The sequence below is a fragment of the Schistocerca gregaria genome, chromosome 3 (genome assembly GCF_023897955.1).
Source record: "Schistocerca gregaria isolate iqSchGreg1 chromosome 3, iqSchGreg1.2, whole genome shotgun sequence".
NCBI lineage: Eukaryota > Metazoa > Arthropoda > Insecta > Orthoptera > Acrididae > Schistocerca > Schistocerca gregaria.
Genome location: NC_064922.1, coordinates 569722060 through 569735673, shown reverse-complemented (window position 1 = coordinate 569735673; position 13614 = coordinate 569722060). Strand labels below are relative to the sequence as shown.

Below are 13614 nucleotides of genomic sequence, written 5' to 3'. Positions count from 1 at the left end.
GAACTTCTTTGAAGCACGCTGCATAAAGCCCATTACCAAGAAGAACATCTTTGTTTCAACGGCTTCATTTGTCATAAGACGAGTAACAACAATCTGGAAGAGTGTAAACGGTTTTGCTTTAGTCACAGAATACCTTTTTCATACTGAACCGCTCGCGAACCCTAGTCGTCAACAAGTTTTGAGCTGTTAGTCGGAATTTAATCTTTAGTTTTTTTGCTAGATTATTTGCAGCAATTGTAGACTCCGATGGTGTAAATCAATATAATTTTCCATTAATTTAATTGGTATATAAAACACATTTAAATCAGCAACTGAATTACTTTTGGTAAGCGAACGTAAATATTTAGCCAATGTTAGCCATGTGAATTACGTTACGGTATCTTTTATTAAAGTTATTTCCAAATTTTAGTTGTTAGTAACCTTTGAAGAAAAGAGAACCACTTGCATGAATATCAAGAGGTCAGATGGAAACCCAGTTCTAAGAAGGGAAGGGAAAGCAGAAAGGTGGAAGGAGTATAAAGAGGGTCTATACAAGGGCGATGTACTTGAGGACAATATTATGGAAATGGAGGAGGATGTACATTAAGATGAAATGGGAGAATTGATATTGCGTAATGAGTCTGACATATCACTGAAAGACCTGAGTCGAAACAAGGCCCCCGGAGTAGACAACATTCGATTAGAACTACTGACAGCCTTGGAAGAGTAAGTCCTCACAAAACTCTACCATCTGGTGAACAAGATGTATGAGACAGCCGAAATACCCTCAGACTTCAAGAAGAATATAATAATCGCAATCCCAAAGAAAGCAGGTGTTGACAGATGTGAAAATTACCGAACTATCAGTTTAACATGCCACCCCTGCAAAATACTAACACGAATTCTTTACAGACGAATGGAAAAACTAGTAGAAGCCGACCTCGGGGAAGATCAGTTTGGATTCCGTAGAAATGTTGGAACACGTGAGGCAATACTGACCTTACGACTTATCTTAGAAGAAAGATTAAGGAAAGGCAAACCTACGTTTCTAGCATTTGTAGACTTAGAGAAAGCTTTTGACAATGTTGACTAGAATACTCTCTTTGAAATTCTGAAAGTGGCAGGGGTAAAATACAGGGAGCGAAAGGCTATTTACAATTTGTACAGAAACCAGATGGCAGTTATAAGAGTCGAGGGGCATCAAAGAGAAGAAGTGATTGGGAAGGGAGTGAGACAGGGTTGTAGCCTATCCCCGATGTTATTCAATCTGTATATTGAGCAAGCAGTAAATGAAACACAAGAATAATTCGGAGTAGGTATTAAAATCCATGGAGAAGAAATAAAAACTTTGAGGTTCACCGATGACATTGTAATTCTGTCAGAGACAGCAAAGGACTTGGAAGAGCAGCTGAACGGAATAGACAGTGTCTTGAAAGGAGGATATAAGATGAACATCAACAAAAGCAAAACGAGGATAATGGAATGTACCCGAATTAAATCGGATGATGCTGAGGGAATTAGATTAGGAAATGAGACGCTTAAATGAGTTTTGCTATTTGGGGTGCAAAATAACTGATGATGGTCGAAGTAGAGGGGATATAAAATGTAGACTGGGAATGGCAAGGAAAGCGTTTCTGAAAAAGAGAAATTTGTTAACATCGAGAATAGATTTAGGTGTCAGGAAATCGTTTCTGAAAGTATTTGTATGGAGTGTAGCCATGTATGGAAGTGAAACGTGAACCACAAATAGTTTATACAAGAAGAGAATAGAAGCGTTCGAAATGTGGTGTTACGGGAGAATGCTGAAGATTAGATGGGTAGATCACATAACTAATTAGGAGGTATTGAATAGAATTGGAAAGAAGAGAAATTTATGGCACAACTTGTCTAGAAGAGGGATCGGTTGGTAGGACATATTCTGAGGCATCAAGGAATCACCAATTTAGTATTGGAGGGCAGCGTGTAGAGTAATAATCGCAGAGAGAGACCAAGAGATGAATACACTAAACAGATTCAGAAGGATGTAGGTCGCAGTAGGTATTGGGAGATGAAGAAGCTTGCACAGGATAGAGTAGCATGGAGAGCTGCATCGAACCAGTCTCTGGACTGAAGACAACAACAACAACAACAACGAAACCCTGCACGCATTGCCATATCTGTGCGCATTTATTTACCTCTGTATATACGAAATAGAACGATCTGTATGTCATCTAGAATCTGTAACTCACAGACAAATATGGAAAAACGAGAGGTAGCTCGTACTGATTGGATTACGTTATTTTTATTGGTATAAACTGACCAACTGTATACACATTTTTATTCATAAGCGCTTGAATGAACAGTACTCTCGGGTACTTCATTGACTATAAAACTGAACCAACTTAAAATAATTTGTAGTAATGCCAACATTTAGTGTAACGCGAGCGGATACACAGTATTTTTTCGTTTTCTCATTTAGAGTGCAGGCGTATAGAGTTTTGGACTTCCTACAATAGAGCAAACAATATGTAGCTGACGATGGGAAGAATATGGGTTTTCTTATTTCATCCAGCAACGCGCAGTCACTCCCCTTGAGCTTTGTTGGCTATCATCGCGAAAGCAAGACGCACACGAAACTGTAGCCGTTTGAATGTGAATGGCAGATAGTGGGAACTGTGGAATGCGCGAAATCATCACATCTCTTTCACATTTGCCATTAATTATTGTAGCTTTAGTCACCTTTAGCATCAGTTTTTCACAGAAATTCTGGTTCCGTTGCTCAACTTTGGCTTGCTGAGATTCCGAGAGAGCAGTATTTGTGAACCAATTTTTAAACTTAATATATGTTGTGGCATATATGAATTGAGAAATTCTGTTGGATAGTTAATGGTTTGGTCTACTTCTGTAACTGTGTCGATGAATCTGTATTTCTTAACAGCACCAGGAAATTTCAAATGAATCTTTTTACTAATTCGACTCATGATTCTTTGAAGCTATGATACCTCGCTCGTATTGCCAATCATGATTCCAGATGCTGTTGGCGATGGTCGGAAAAATATTACGTCTTAAGTGGACAGTCGTTCGGTGAGAACGATATCTCCTGTGTTTCAGGAAGAAACGAAAGTTTGTGGCTTCCTATATCCAAACGTGTTTCAAGTGTCTCCAGAGAGTCAAATTATTCAGGCATGCCTTCAGCTCGTCTACTGCTGATCGTGGAATGAAGGGCAAAATTTGACGGAAATGAACGGCATCAGACCTCCGTCCGTTTGACGTTGATCGCTTGGAAAATTTCGCAGAGCATGCCGTAATGCTACAGCTCAGATCCTGTGGACCACGTTACATTCATCCCAAACGATTATTAGGCGTGTTTTTAATATAGATGCCAGTCCAGATGTTTTCCCAACGTTGCAAAGAGGATCTACAGATACACTTAATTTCAATGGCAGCTTGAAAGTCGAATGCAACTTGCGTCCTCCACCAAGCAGCGTTTCTGCAATCCCCGAAGATGCCACAGCCAGAGCATTCCCATGCTGCAACGCCTCCTCGGAGCGAGTTATAGCAAAGTGGATAGCATAAAAACCCGCTTCATGCAGAAATACGTTTATGTGTCAACTGTCATGATGATCGGACAAATGGTGCCGAGGTCTATTAATCTCAAAATGATATACCAAAATCCACTTTCAAATATAATATTATCATGGTCTGTGATTCAGGCAATTGTGAGCAGGAATTCCCGCTGTATTGAAAAGGTATTTAAGGTAAATGATGAACAGGAAGTCTTATAAAAATATTTGAATAGAAATACTTAGAATCTCTATGCAAAACGTCTATTTGGAGAATTGGGTGCGCTTTACGTATTGATGACGCAGCTGTTTAATTTCCCTTATAGCTGCTGAAAATTACTTTTTTAAGAACAATATTTTCCTTGATCTAATATGCATATGAACCTGGTTTCTGTCATCAGAAAAAATTAAAGCAACTTATGAGCACATGACTTCACATTCAACCCTCAACTGACAAATTATCAGAATATAGATCCGAAAATCAATAAAGCCTTTCCGAAAGCATTACGCAGCCATCTCCGGTACTTATTCCCTGAAATTTTGTCTGTCGTTATTTGACCACAATATTAAAACAGCAGTTAAGACAAATATGGCTGAAATTAGGCTGCAGGTAGACGGAAATGAATACTGGGTAAAACAGGTATAATATACAACAAAGTGAATTTTATTATTTTACAACGATAGAGTTCTAGTTTTTCAGACTGTTGATTTAAACATTTTGCTCTGGAGAATTTCTGTGAGCAGCAACTTCGACAATGACCCTTCGGCTTGGAAGAATGATTCTACTCAGAAAACTCGAAAGGGAAAAATTCAGAAGCTGTTTGTGATGTTGCGACAGAGGTCTCATTAAAGACTATAACAGTCTCAGAAAATATGAGAATAAGAAACAGATTGTTCAATAGGTCTTGCTGCTGAATTTTTAAAAAAATATCCTACTGCTACAAAACAATTTTCAGGAAAAAATGTTTAATTTCTGGTTCATCATGTTTTCATTCCTCCCCCCATGAAGCATGGGCCATGCCGTTAGTGGGGAGGCTTGCGTGCCTCAGCGATACAGATAGCGGTACCGTAGGTGTAACCACAACGGAGGGGTATCTCTTGAGAGGCCAGACAAACGCGTGGTTCCGGAAGAGGGGCAGCAGCCTTATCAGTAGTTGCAAGGGCAACAGTCTGGATGATTGACTGATCTGGCCTTGTAACAATAACCAAAACGGCATTGCTGTGCTGGTACTGCGAACGGCTGAAAGCAAGGGGAAACTACGGCCGTAATTTTTCCAGAGGGCATGCAGCTTTATTGTATGATTAAATGATGATGGCGTCCTCTTGGGTAAAATATTCCGGAGGTAAAATAGTCCCCCATTCGGATCTCCAGGCGGGGACTACTCAAGAGGATCTCGTTATCAGCAGAAAGAAAAGTGGCATTCTACGGATCGGAGCGTGGAATGTCAGATCCCTTAATCGGGCAGGTAGGTTAGAAAATTTAAAAAGGGAAACGGATAGGTTAAAGTTAGATATAGTGGGAATTAGTGAAGATCGGTGGCAGGAGGAACAAGACTTCTGGTCAGGTGACTACAGGGTTATAAACACAAAATCAAATAGGGGTAATGCAGGAGTAGGTTTAATAATGAATAGGGAAATAGGAATGCGGGTAAGCTACTACAAACAGCATAGTGAACGCATTATTGTGGCCAAGATAGATACGAAGCCCACACCTACTACAGTAGTACAAGTTTATATGCCAACTAGCTCTGCAGATGACGAAGAAATTGAAGAAATGTACGATGAAATAAAAGAAATTATTCAGATAGTGAAGGGAGACGAAAATTTAATAGTAATGGGTGACTGGAATTCGAGTGTAGGAAAAGGGAGAGAAGGAAACATAGTAGGTGAATATGGATTGAGGCTAAGAAATGAAAGAGGAAGCCGCCTAGTAGAATTTTGTACAGAGCACAACTTAGTCATAAGTAACACTTGGTTTAAGAATCATGAAAGAAGGTTGTATACGTGGAAGAACCCTGGAGATACTAAAAGGTATCAGATAGTTTATATAATGGTAAGACAGAGATTTAGGAACCAGGTTTTAAGTTGTAAGACATTTCCAGGGGCAGATGTGGAATCTGACCACAATCTATTGGTTATGACCTGTAGATTAAAACTGAAGAAACTGCAAAAATGTGGGAAATTAAGGAGATGGGACCTGGATAAACTGAAAGAACCAGAGATTGTACAGAGTTTCAGGGAGAGCATAAGGGGACAATTGACAGGAATAGGGGTAAGAAATACAGTAGAAGAAGAATGAGTAGCTCTGAGGGATGAAGTAGTGAAGGCAGCAGAGGATAAAGTAGGTACAAAGACGAGGGCTGCTAGAAATCCTTGGGTAACAGAAGAAATATTGAATTTATTTGATGAAAGGAGAAAATATAAAAATGCAGTAAATGAAGCAGGAAAAAAGGAATAAAGACGTTTCAAAAATGAGATCGACAGGCAAAATGGCTAAGCAGGGATAGCTAGAGGACAAATGTAAGGATGTAGAGGTTTATCTCACTAGGGGTAAGATAGATACTGCCTACAGGAAAATTGATGAGACCTTTGGAGATAAGAGAACCACTTGTATGAACATCAAGAGCTCAAATGGAAACCCAGTTCTAAACAAAGAAGGGAAAGCTGAAAGGTGGAAGGAGTATATAGAGGGTCTATACAAGGGCGATGTACTTGAGGACAATATTATGGAAATGGAAGAGGATGTAGAAGAAGATGAAATGGGAGATACAATACTGCGTGAAGAGTTTGACAGAGCAATGAAAGACCTGAGTCGAAACAAGGCCCCCGGAGTAAACAACATTCCATTGGAACTACTGACGGCCTTGGGAGAGCCAGCCCTGACAAAACTCTACCATCTGGTGAGCAAGATGTATGAGACAGGCGAAATACCCTCAGACTTCAAGAAGAATATAATAATTCCAATCCCAAAGAAAGCTGGTGTTGACAGATGTGAAAATTACAAAACTATCAGTTTAATAAGTCACAGCTGCAAAATACTAACACGCATTCTTTACAGACGAATGGAAAAACTAGTAGAAGCCGAACTCGGGGAAGATCAGTTTGGATTCCTTAGAAATATTGGAACACGTGAGGAAATACTGACCTTACGACTTATCTTAGAAGAAAGATTAAGGAAAGGCAAACCTACATTTCTAGCATTCGTAGACTTAGAGAAAGCTTTTGACAATGTTGACTGGAATACCCTCTTTCAAATTCCGAAGGTGGCAGGGGTAAAATACAGGGAGCGAAATGTTATTTACAATTTGTACAGAAACCAGATGGCAGTTATAAGAGTCGAGGGGCATGAAAGGGAAGCAGATGTTGGGAGGGGGGTGAAACAGGGTTGTAGCCTATCCCCGATGTTATTCAATCTGTATATTGAGCAAGCAGTGAAGGAAACAAAAGAAAAATTCAGGGTAGGTATTAAAGTCCATGGAGAAGAAATAAAAACTTTGAGGTTCGCCGATGACATTGTAATTCTGTCAGAGACAGCAAAGGACTTGGAAGAGCAGTTGAACGGAATGGACAGTGTCTTGAAAGGAGGATGTAAGATGAACATCAACAAAAGCAAAACGAGGATAATGGAATGTAGTCGAATTAATTCAGGTGATGCTGAGGGAATTAGATTATGAAATGAGACGCTTAAAGTAGTAAATGAGTTTGGCTACTTGGGAAGCAAAATAACTGATTATGGCCGAAGTAGAGAGGATATAAAATGTAGACTGGCAATGGTAAGGAAAGCGTTTCTGAAGAAGAGAAACTTGTTAACATCGAGTATAGATTTAAGTGTCAGGAAGTCATTTCGGAAAGCATTCTTATGGAGTGTATGGAAGTGAAATATGGACGATAAATGGTTTGGACAAGAAGAGATCAGAAGCTTTCGAAATGTGGTGCTACAGAAGAATGCTGAAGATTAGATGGGTAGATCACATAACTAATGAGTAAGTATTTAATAAGACTGGGGAGAAGAGAAGTTTGTGGCACGACCAGAAGAAGGGATCGGTTGGTAGGACATGTTCTGAGGCATCAAGGGATCACCAATTTGGTATTGGAGGGCAGCGTGGAGGGTAAAAATCGTAGAGGGAGACCAAGAGATGAGTACACTAAGCAGATTCAGAAGGATGTAGGTTGCAGTAAGTACTGGGAGATGAAGAAGCTTGCACAGGATAGAGTAGCATGGAGAGCTGCATCAAACCAGTCTCAGGACTGAAGACAACAACAACAACAGTTCTAAGTTCTAGGGGACTGATGACAGATGTTAAGTCCCAAAGTGCTCAGAGCCATTTGAACCAACTTGTTGCTGACTGAGCGGAAATTTTATATATCCTGCAATTTTTAAAAAACTGGAACAAGATTAGGAGGCTGGGAGCATGAAAATTTTGTCATTCGAGAAATCACTTGAAGGTTGGAACCGTCCTTGTAATCATGAAGTTTGAGCGCAGTCTTACGATATGCTAGCTATTCACAGTGAACAGCAGTATCACAATGATTCACCTTTGCTAAATACAAAAAGTAATAATTGTTATAACATGTGTATTCGCTCATAACTGAAATGAGGTGACGTTGCTACAGTGTGACGACGTGCTGGTGACCGTGCAGCAGGGCACGCTGAGGGGGACCACGGCCACGAGCATCTACAACACGTCCTACACGGCCTTCCTGGGCATCCCGTACGCCGAACCACCTGTGGGCGACCTGCGTTTCGAGGTGAATTACAAGAGTTAGACAGATTAGTTTGTGGATCCAGATTCCGTTAAAGTCACTCGACCTGAATGTATACAGTCAAGTGTGATCAAAATTACGGCGAATAATTTTATAAGAAACAAAGTAATAAGATTACGCGGAATTTGACTTTATTTTCAAAGTACTGTCTCTGGCTGGCAACGCACTTACTACAACGTAGATTCTTATGGGAAGAGCCACAAGTGGCATGTTGCTAAATCTGGTAAGGCGGATAACAACTGACAGAAACACTTGTTCCTGCCAAAAACTGGCGAATCAAACGCGAGGTGTGACACGGTGCGTTGTCGTGATGAAAAAGGAAGCTACTGGCCTATTCTTCTGGCCGCTTTCTTCCTACGCCCCTGTAATATTCAGCGTTCACAGCTTCTACCCTTGAAACGAACTCTGATAACACAACGCACACAATACAGGAAAAAAAGAATGAGCTTGATCTTGATATTCGATTTTGACTGACGTGCTTTTTTAGGGAGAGGGAATTCATTGGTTTTACATTGAGAACTCTGAATTTTAGTCTCAGGGCGACACCCATAGCCCCAACTTTCATCTGCAGTTACAGTTTTGGACATAAAGTCAGGATCTGAATGAAGACAATCCGTCAACTCCGGGCAAACTGACACGCGATGTTCTTTCTGCTCATCACACAGAAGTCTGGGGAGCGAATTTTGCATTCACTCGTCTCATTTGGAAATGTTGGTTTAAACCGCTTTTCACGGACTCATACAAGACCCTAAGATCTACGATAAGCTCTCGAGTAGTTAATCGCCTGTTTGATCTTGATATTCGATTTTGACTGACGTGCTTTTTAGGGAGAGGGAATTCATTGGTTTTACATTGAGAACTCTGAATTTTAGTCTCAGGGCGACACCCATAGCCCCAACTTTCATCTGCAGTTACAGTTTTGGACATAAAGTCAGGATCTGAATGAAGACAATCCTTCAACTCCGGGCAAACTGACACGCGATGTTCTTTCTGCTCATCACACAGAAGTCTGGGGAGCGAATTTTGCATTCACTCGTCTCATTTGGAAATGTTGGTTTAAACCGCTTTTCACGGACTCATACAAGACCCTAAGATCTACGATAAGCTCTCGAGTAGTTAATCGCCTGTTTGAACGAGCAAATTTTGCCACGTTTTCTTCTGTTTTTGTGGTTAATGGACGTACCGAGCTTTGTTAGTCATCCACCGACTCATCTCCAGTTTTAAATCGCTCATACCACTTGTAAGTAGTCTTCGGACGTCCAGTTTCAACATTTCACGAGTATTTTCGGCTCTTTGTTTCAACTTGAAACAGAACTCAAAGCCCACGCGGTGTTGGAAATCCGTGATGCGCGACAGCCACCCTAAACACAAGCTCATTCCAGCCTCTCTGGACGCTGACTGTCAATTCATAACGTGTTCCAACAATCCTCTACCGACAGGAGTCAATGGATGTGGACATGGAGAGGCTTGTCGTCAAAACACCGCACTCCTGGCCGTTGTTTTTCGTCACCAGAGCCGCAGTTTCGCAGTCAAGTAGCTCCTAGAGGTCTGAGTACCCTCTACTTGCCAGCGCTCAGGAGCCCCGGACGGTGACCCATCCAAGTGCTAGCTAAGCCCAACAGTGCTTAACTCCGGTGATCTGAGAGGAACCGGTGTCACCCTGCTTTGTATATGTATGTATAGTATTCATGGCTATAACTCCAGTTTAAAAAAAAGGGATGCACTGCTCAGGATGACATCAAATTTGAACAGCATATTGTTGATGCAGGGGGAACGTCGTGGAACAAAGAAAATGTAGCCAAAATTTGATCAATGGATGGCATCGATAACTCAAGCGAGTAGTGAACGGCCTTCAGTTGCATGGATACGTTGTTTTGTGAGGAATGGTTCACACCTATTGTGATGTTGTTGAAGAAATATCGGAATCTGAGCTACGACTAATAAAGAATTTAGTTCTGTGGGAACTAACTGAATCGTCTCTATAGAACATTACATCCACAAAAGTCCCAACTGATACATCTTTGGCAGAAACTACATCTTTCAGTTTTTGAAAGACATCAGTGCCTGCACTTGGCTGTATGCTTCTTTTTGTAATTTCACTTCCACAGTTTCGACTTTTGAGCAGTCATCATGTGCAGCTGGGAAAGATATCACTTCATGTCAGACATGTCCTCACAATTCATAAAATTGAATGGAAATAAAATGAAAAATATAAAGTGGAATATCACAGTGCTATCGATTAAAATTTTTATTACGACCTTAGTCTATAATAAAAGTAATGCCACCTGCTTTTTTTTCAATTTGGAAGTAAGCTCTCTGTGAATCTGTCATTAACTTATTGCTAAGTTGTGAAGGTTCAATGCACATCACATACAATGTTGTTACTGTTGTTCAACATTGTTTTTCAATCAGCTCTAAGCAACATCTCCATCTGTAGCCTTACACTTTACCTTTACGGCCCAGTTGGACATTTCTTGAAATAACAACTCTGTACTTTAAATGATAAAAATACAAGGTATTCTGGCTCGATGACTCACATATTAAAGAGCTATGGATACAAAGACCTGAGAGTTAGATCCTAGTCGGATCTGGAATTTCTGTGTTTTATGGATCAATTGTTAACTTCTGGAAAAGCTTGTAAATGTGGGAAAATTCCTTAAACTGTACGTCCCATTAGTACAGGCTGAAAACTTTGTTCGAAGGTGAGAGGAACGCCAGGGCGTACATCCCCTAATGCTTGTCTCATATCTAAAATTCTTTCGTGATAGATGTTAATTTAACTTATTTTTTTGGTACTAATTGTAACAAAATTCATCGGTATACATCGAAAAAATTCAACTACCTAAAACGTAACCAACAACGAATTACGAAACAAACTTGCTGTACAAGGAAGTGGAAGTCAAGCAGGGATGTGTGACTCAGCTGCAACGCAGACCTGATGGTGCTTCGTCTTCGAAGTTCATTCACACATCCTTGAGCTGTAACACTTCCATGCCCTTACCAGCGGTACAGTTGCTTCTTCACTGTGCTCCAACATATGAACTCTGATGATGAATTACTCTAAGACAAGAACACTCAGGCAAAGGTTAGCATATCTGTAAATGGATAGTAAGCAAATCTGGCAATGCCCTCCAATATGGCAGTTTACATTTTTTACGTAAATTGCTCATAGTTATGAGTGCATTTTATTAGAACTCATTGAGCGTAAGTGACCGTAACTAGATCTGATGAACACTTCATCACAGCTTGAACGAAAAAGTTATGTATGTATGAATTTACAATTCTATCCTGTCGCAAAATTGTTATATTGTGCGGCATATGATTTATGCTCACCTCACGTGGAATTGAAGACCACATTTACAGGACGGTTTGTGATCTGCTATGTTAACTCCAGAATAGCTAGGACATTGCTGGGGAAATTTATTTCTAATTTTCTCCTGTCGTTCCCAATAGTTCCAGACATTTGCTATGGGGTAAAGTGAGACAGTCGAGGTGAGACACTGTGTCTGTGTTTGTCAAACTGGTATGGTATGCAGTACCTTGTGAACCAAATATTTCATTAGGCTACTGGTTCAGCTGAAGCGTTACATTATTTCCACAGTGCACGTCTCCAGTGGGACGCTACTCACTTTCTGTATTGTTTCAACCATAGAAGAAGTCGACCTTTATGTGACACGGTGAATAACATACTTTAGGCAGGTTGCCAACTACGATCGTCCATTTAATGCAATTACCTTCATATAATGTTCTCTCCAAAACAATTTGAAATTGATCTCCGTGCAATGAGAGCAACAACTTCTGTCGGATGTGAAACGACTGTGACTGACAATGTGACATCTGTCTCCAATTCCATTCAGTTAAGGCTTCTTACAAACACTGCTCTTACGGCATGTTATACGGTAGAAAGTGGTGCACCATTCTTTGTAGACATGTTTAACAGTCCGCATTGACAGACCAACAAATCGAGCTACTTTATTCACGGTGTGGTGATGGTCATTCTGTCAAGTTTCCATATTGAATCATCTGACTGCTCTGAATCCGCTCATTGATGAAGGACATACACACCACACCATTGCCACGTCTTAAGTTAGAATTGGAGGGTGACAGGATATACTGGTATCAGATCTACGTGAAGTACAGCGCTCCAGAACAAACTGTGTGCTTGTTGGAGGTTAATGTTTTGTCTGCTGACGAAATGTGAAACAAAGACGTTTATTATTTTAAGTTAGGTTTTCAGCTGCCAAAAGAGAAGTATATTGATGTATTGTGTGTTATATGTCAAATAACACTATTTAGTTTCCAATATAGACTGTGCTCTCTTATCGAGGTAGCAGCAGAATTACGTATTGTAATTTAGCCATACGACAATAACACCTTACAGGAAGGACGTCGAACTTTGTACAAGAATCCTTCTTGAAAATCCATCCAGTAGGTGGACGTCCTACGTGGTCTATATTAAGATTTAATTTCTCGATACGTTTTATCATCTTTAAACAAGGTGAACCATGGACTGAGAACTGATAGAAATCAACACAATAACGAAATCGAGAATACCTTTGTTAAAACAAATATCCGAGAAACTTTAAAATCTCCGTTAGTTATAAGGCAGTCACCTTCAGATCATGTTTATATGAGACAGTATTATCTATATGTGCACGTGCTACAGAAGATGACACCTATTTTCCGGCAGCCTCCGCAAGTTGCCAGCGGCTGGGAGGGCGTCCGAGACGCTACTCAGTACGGCAGCGACTGCGTGCAGGAGACGGGCTCCGGCTCGGAGGACTGCCTCTACCTGAACGTGTACGTGCCGGGGGTGCCGCAGGAGGGCGCCGGGCTGCCCGTGCTCTTCTACGTGCATGGTGGAGGCTTCATCAAGGGCAGTGGCTCCGACCAGAAGTTTGGGCCGGACTTCCTCGTCTCGTACGGAGTTATACTGGTCACCATCAACTACCGCCTCGGGCCGCTCGGTACGTATTGCCAAGTGTAAACCATTATTATGCAGACAAGAGAAATTAATTTCTCAAAATACTAACCACATGGTGACGCAGTTGACACACCACCTTGAATACGTCCAGCACGAGGACATCGAGGTGTGGTACTCGCCAAGTTGCCAGTGGACAACATGGGGAATACTCTAACATATTCAAGCAATTATTAACGTTTTTGACATCAGGGTTACGACACGCTGTATTTAAAGGGCGTCATATCTTTTTTTCTCTGTCATTTGAATGGGTCTCCGAAGAGGACTCATAGGACTTCACATGTGCGTAGCAATATAACAAACATCATCACAAACAACTGCCCTGGCATCAAGAGAAGAGATTCAACG

At 40.8% G+C, this 13614-nt stretch overlaps 1 protein-coding gene across 1 annotated transcript in view; it reads left to right on the top strand.

Annotated features, from left to right (window-relative positions):
- The window catches only part of LOC126355908 (venom carboxylesterase-6-like), a 95647-nt gene that overhangs the window by 2398 nt on the left and 79635 nt on the right, over window positions 1-13614 (top strand). Inside the window, exons 2-3 of the mRNA XM_050006421.1 lie at window positions 8136-8270; window positions 12976-13252. Of these exons, the coding sequence (XP_049862378.1) occupies window positions 8136-8270; window positions 12976-13252 (412 nt within the window). The remainder of the gene's footprint in view (window positions 1-8135; window positions 8271-12975; window positions 13253-13614) is intronic.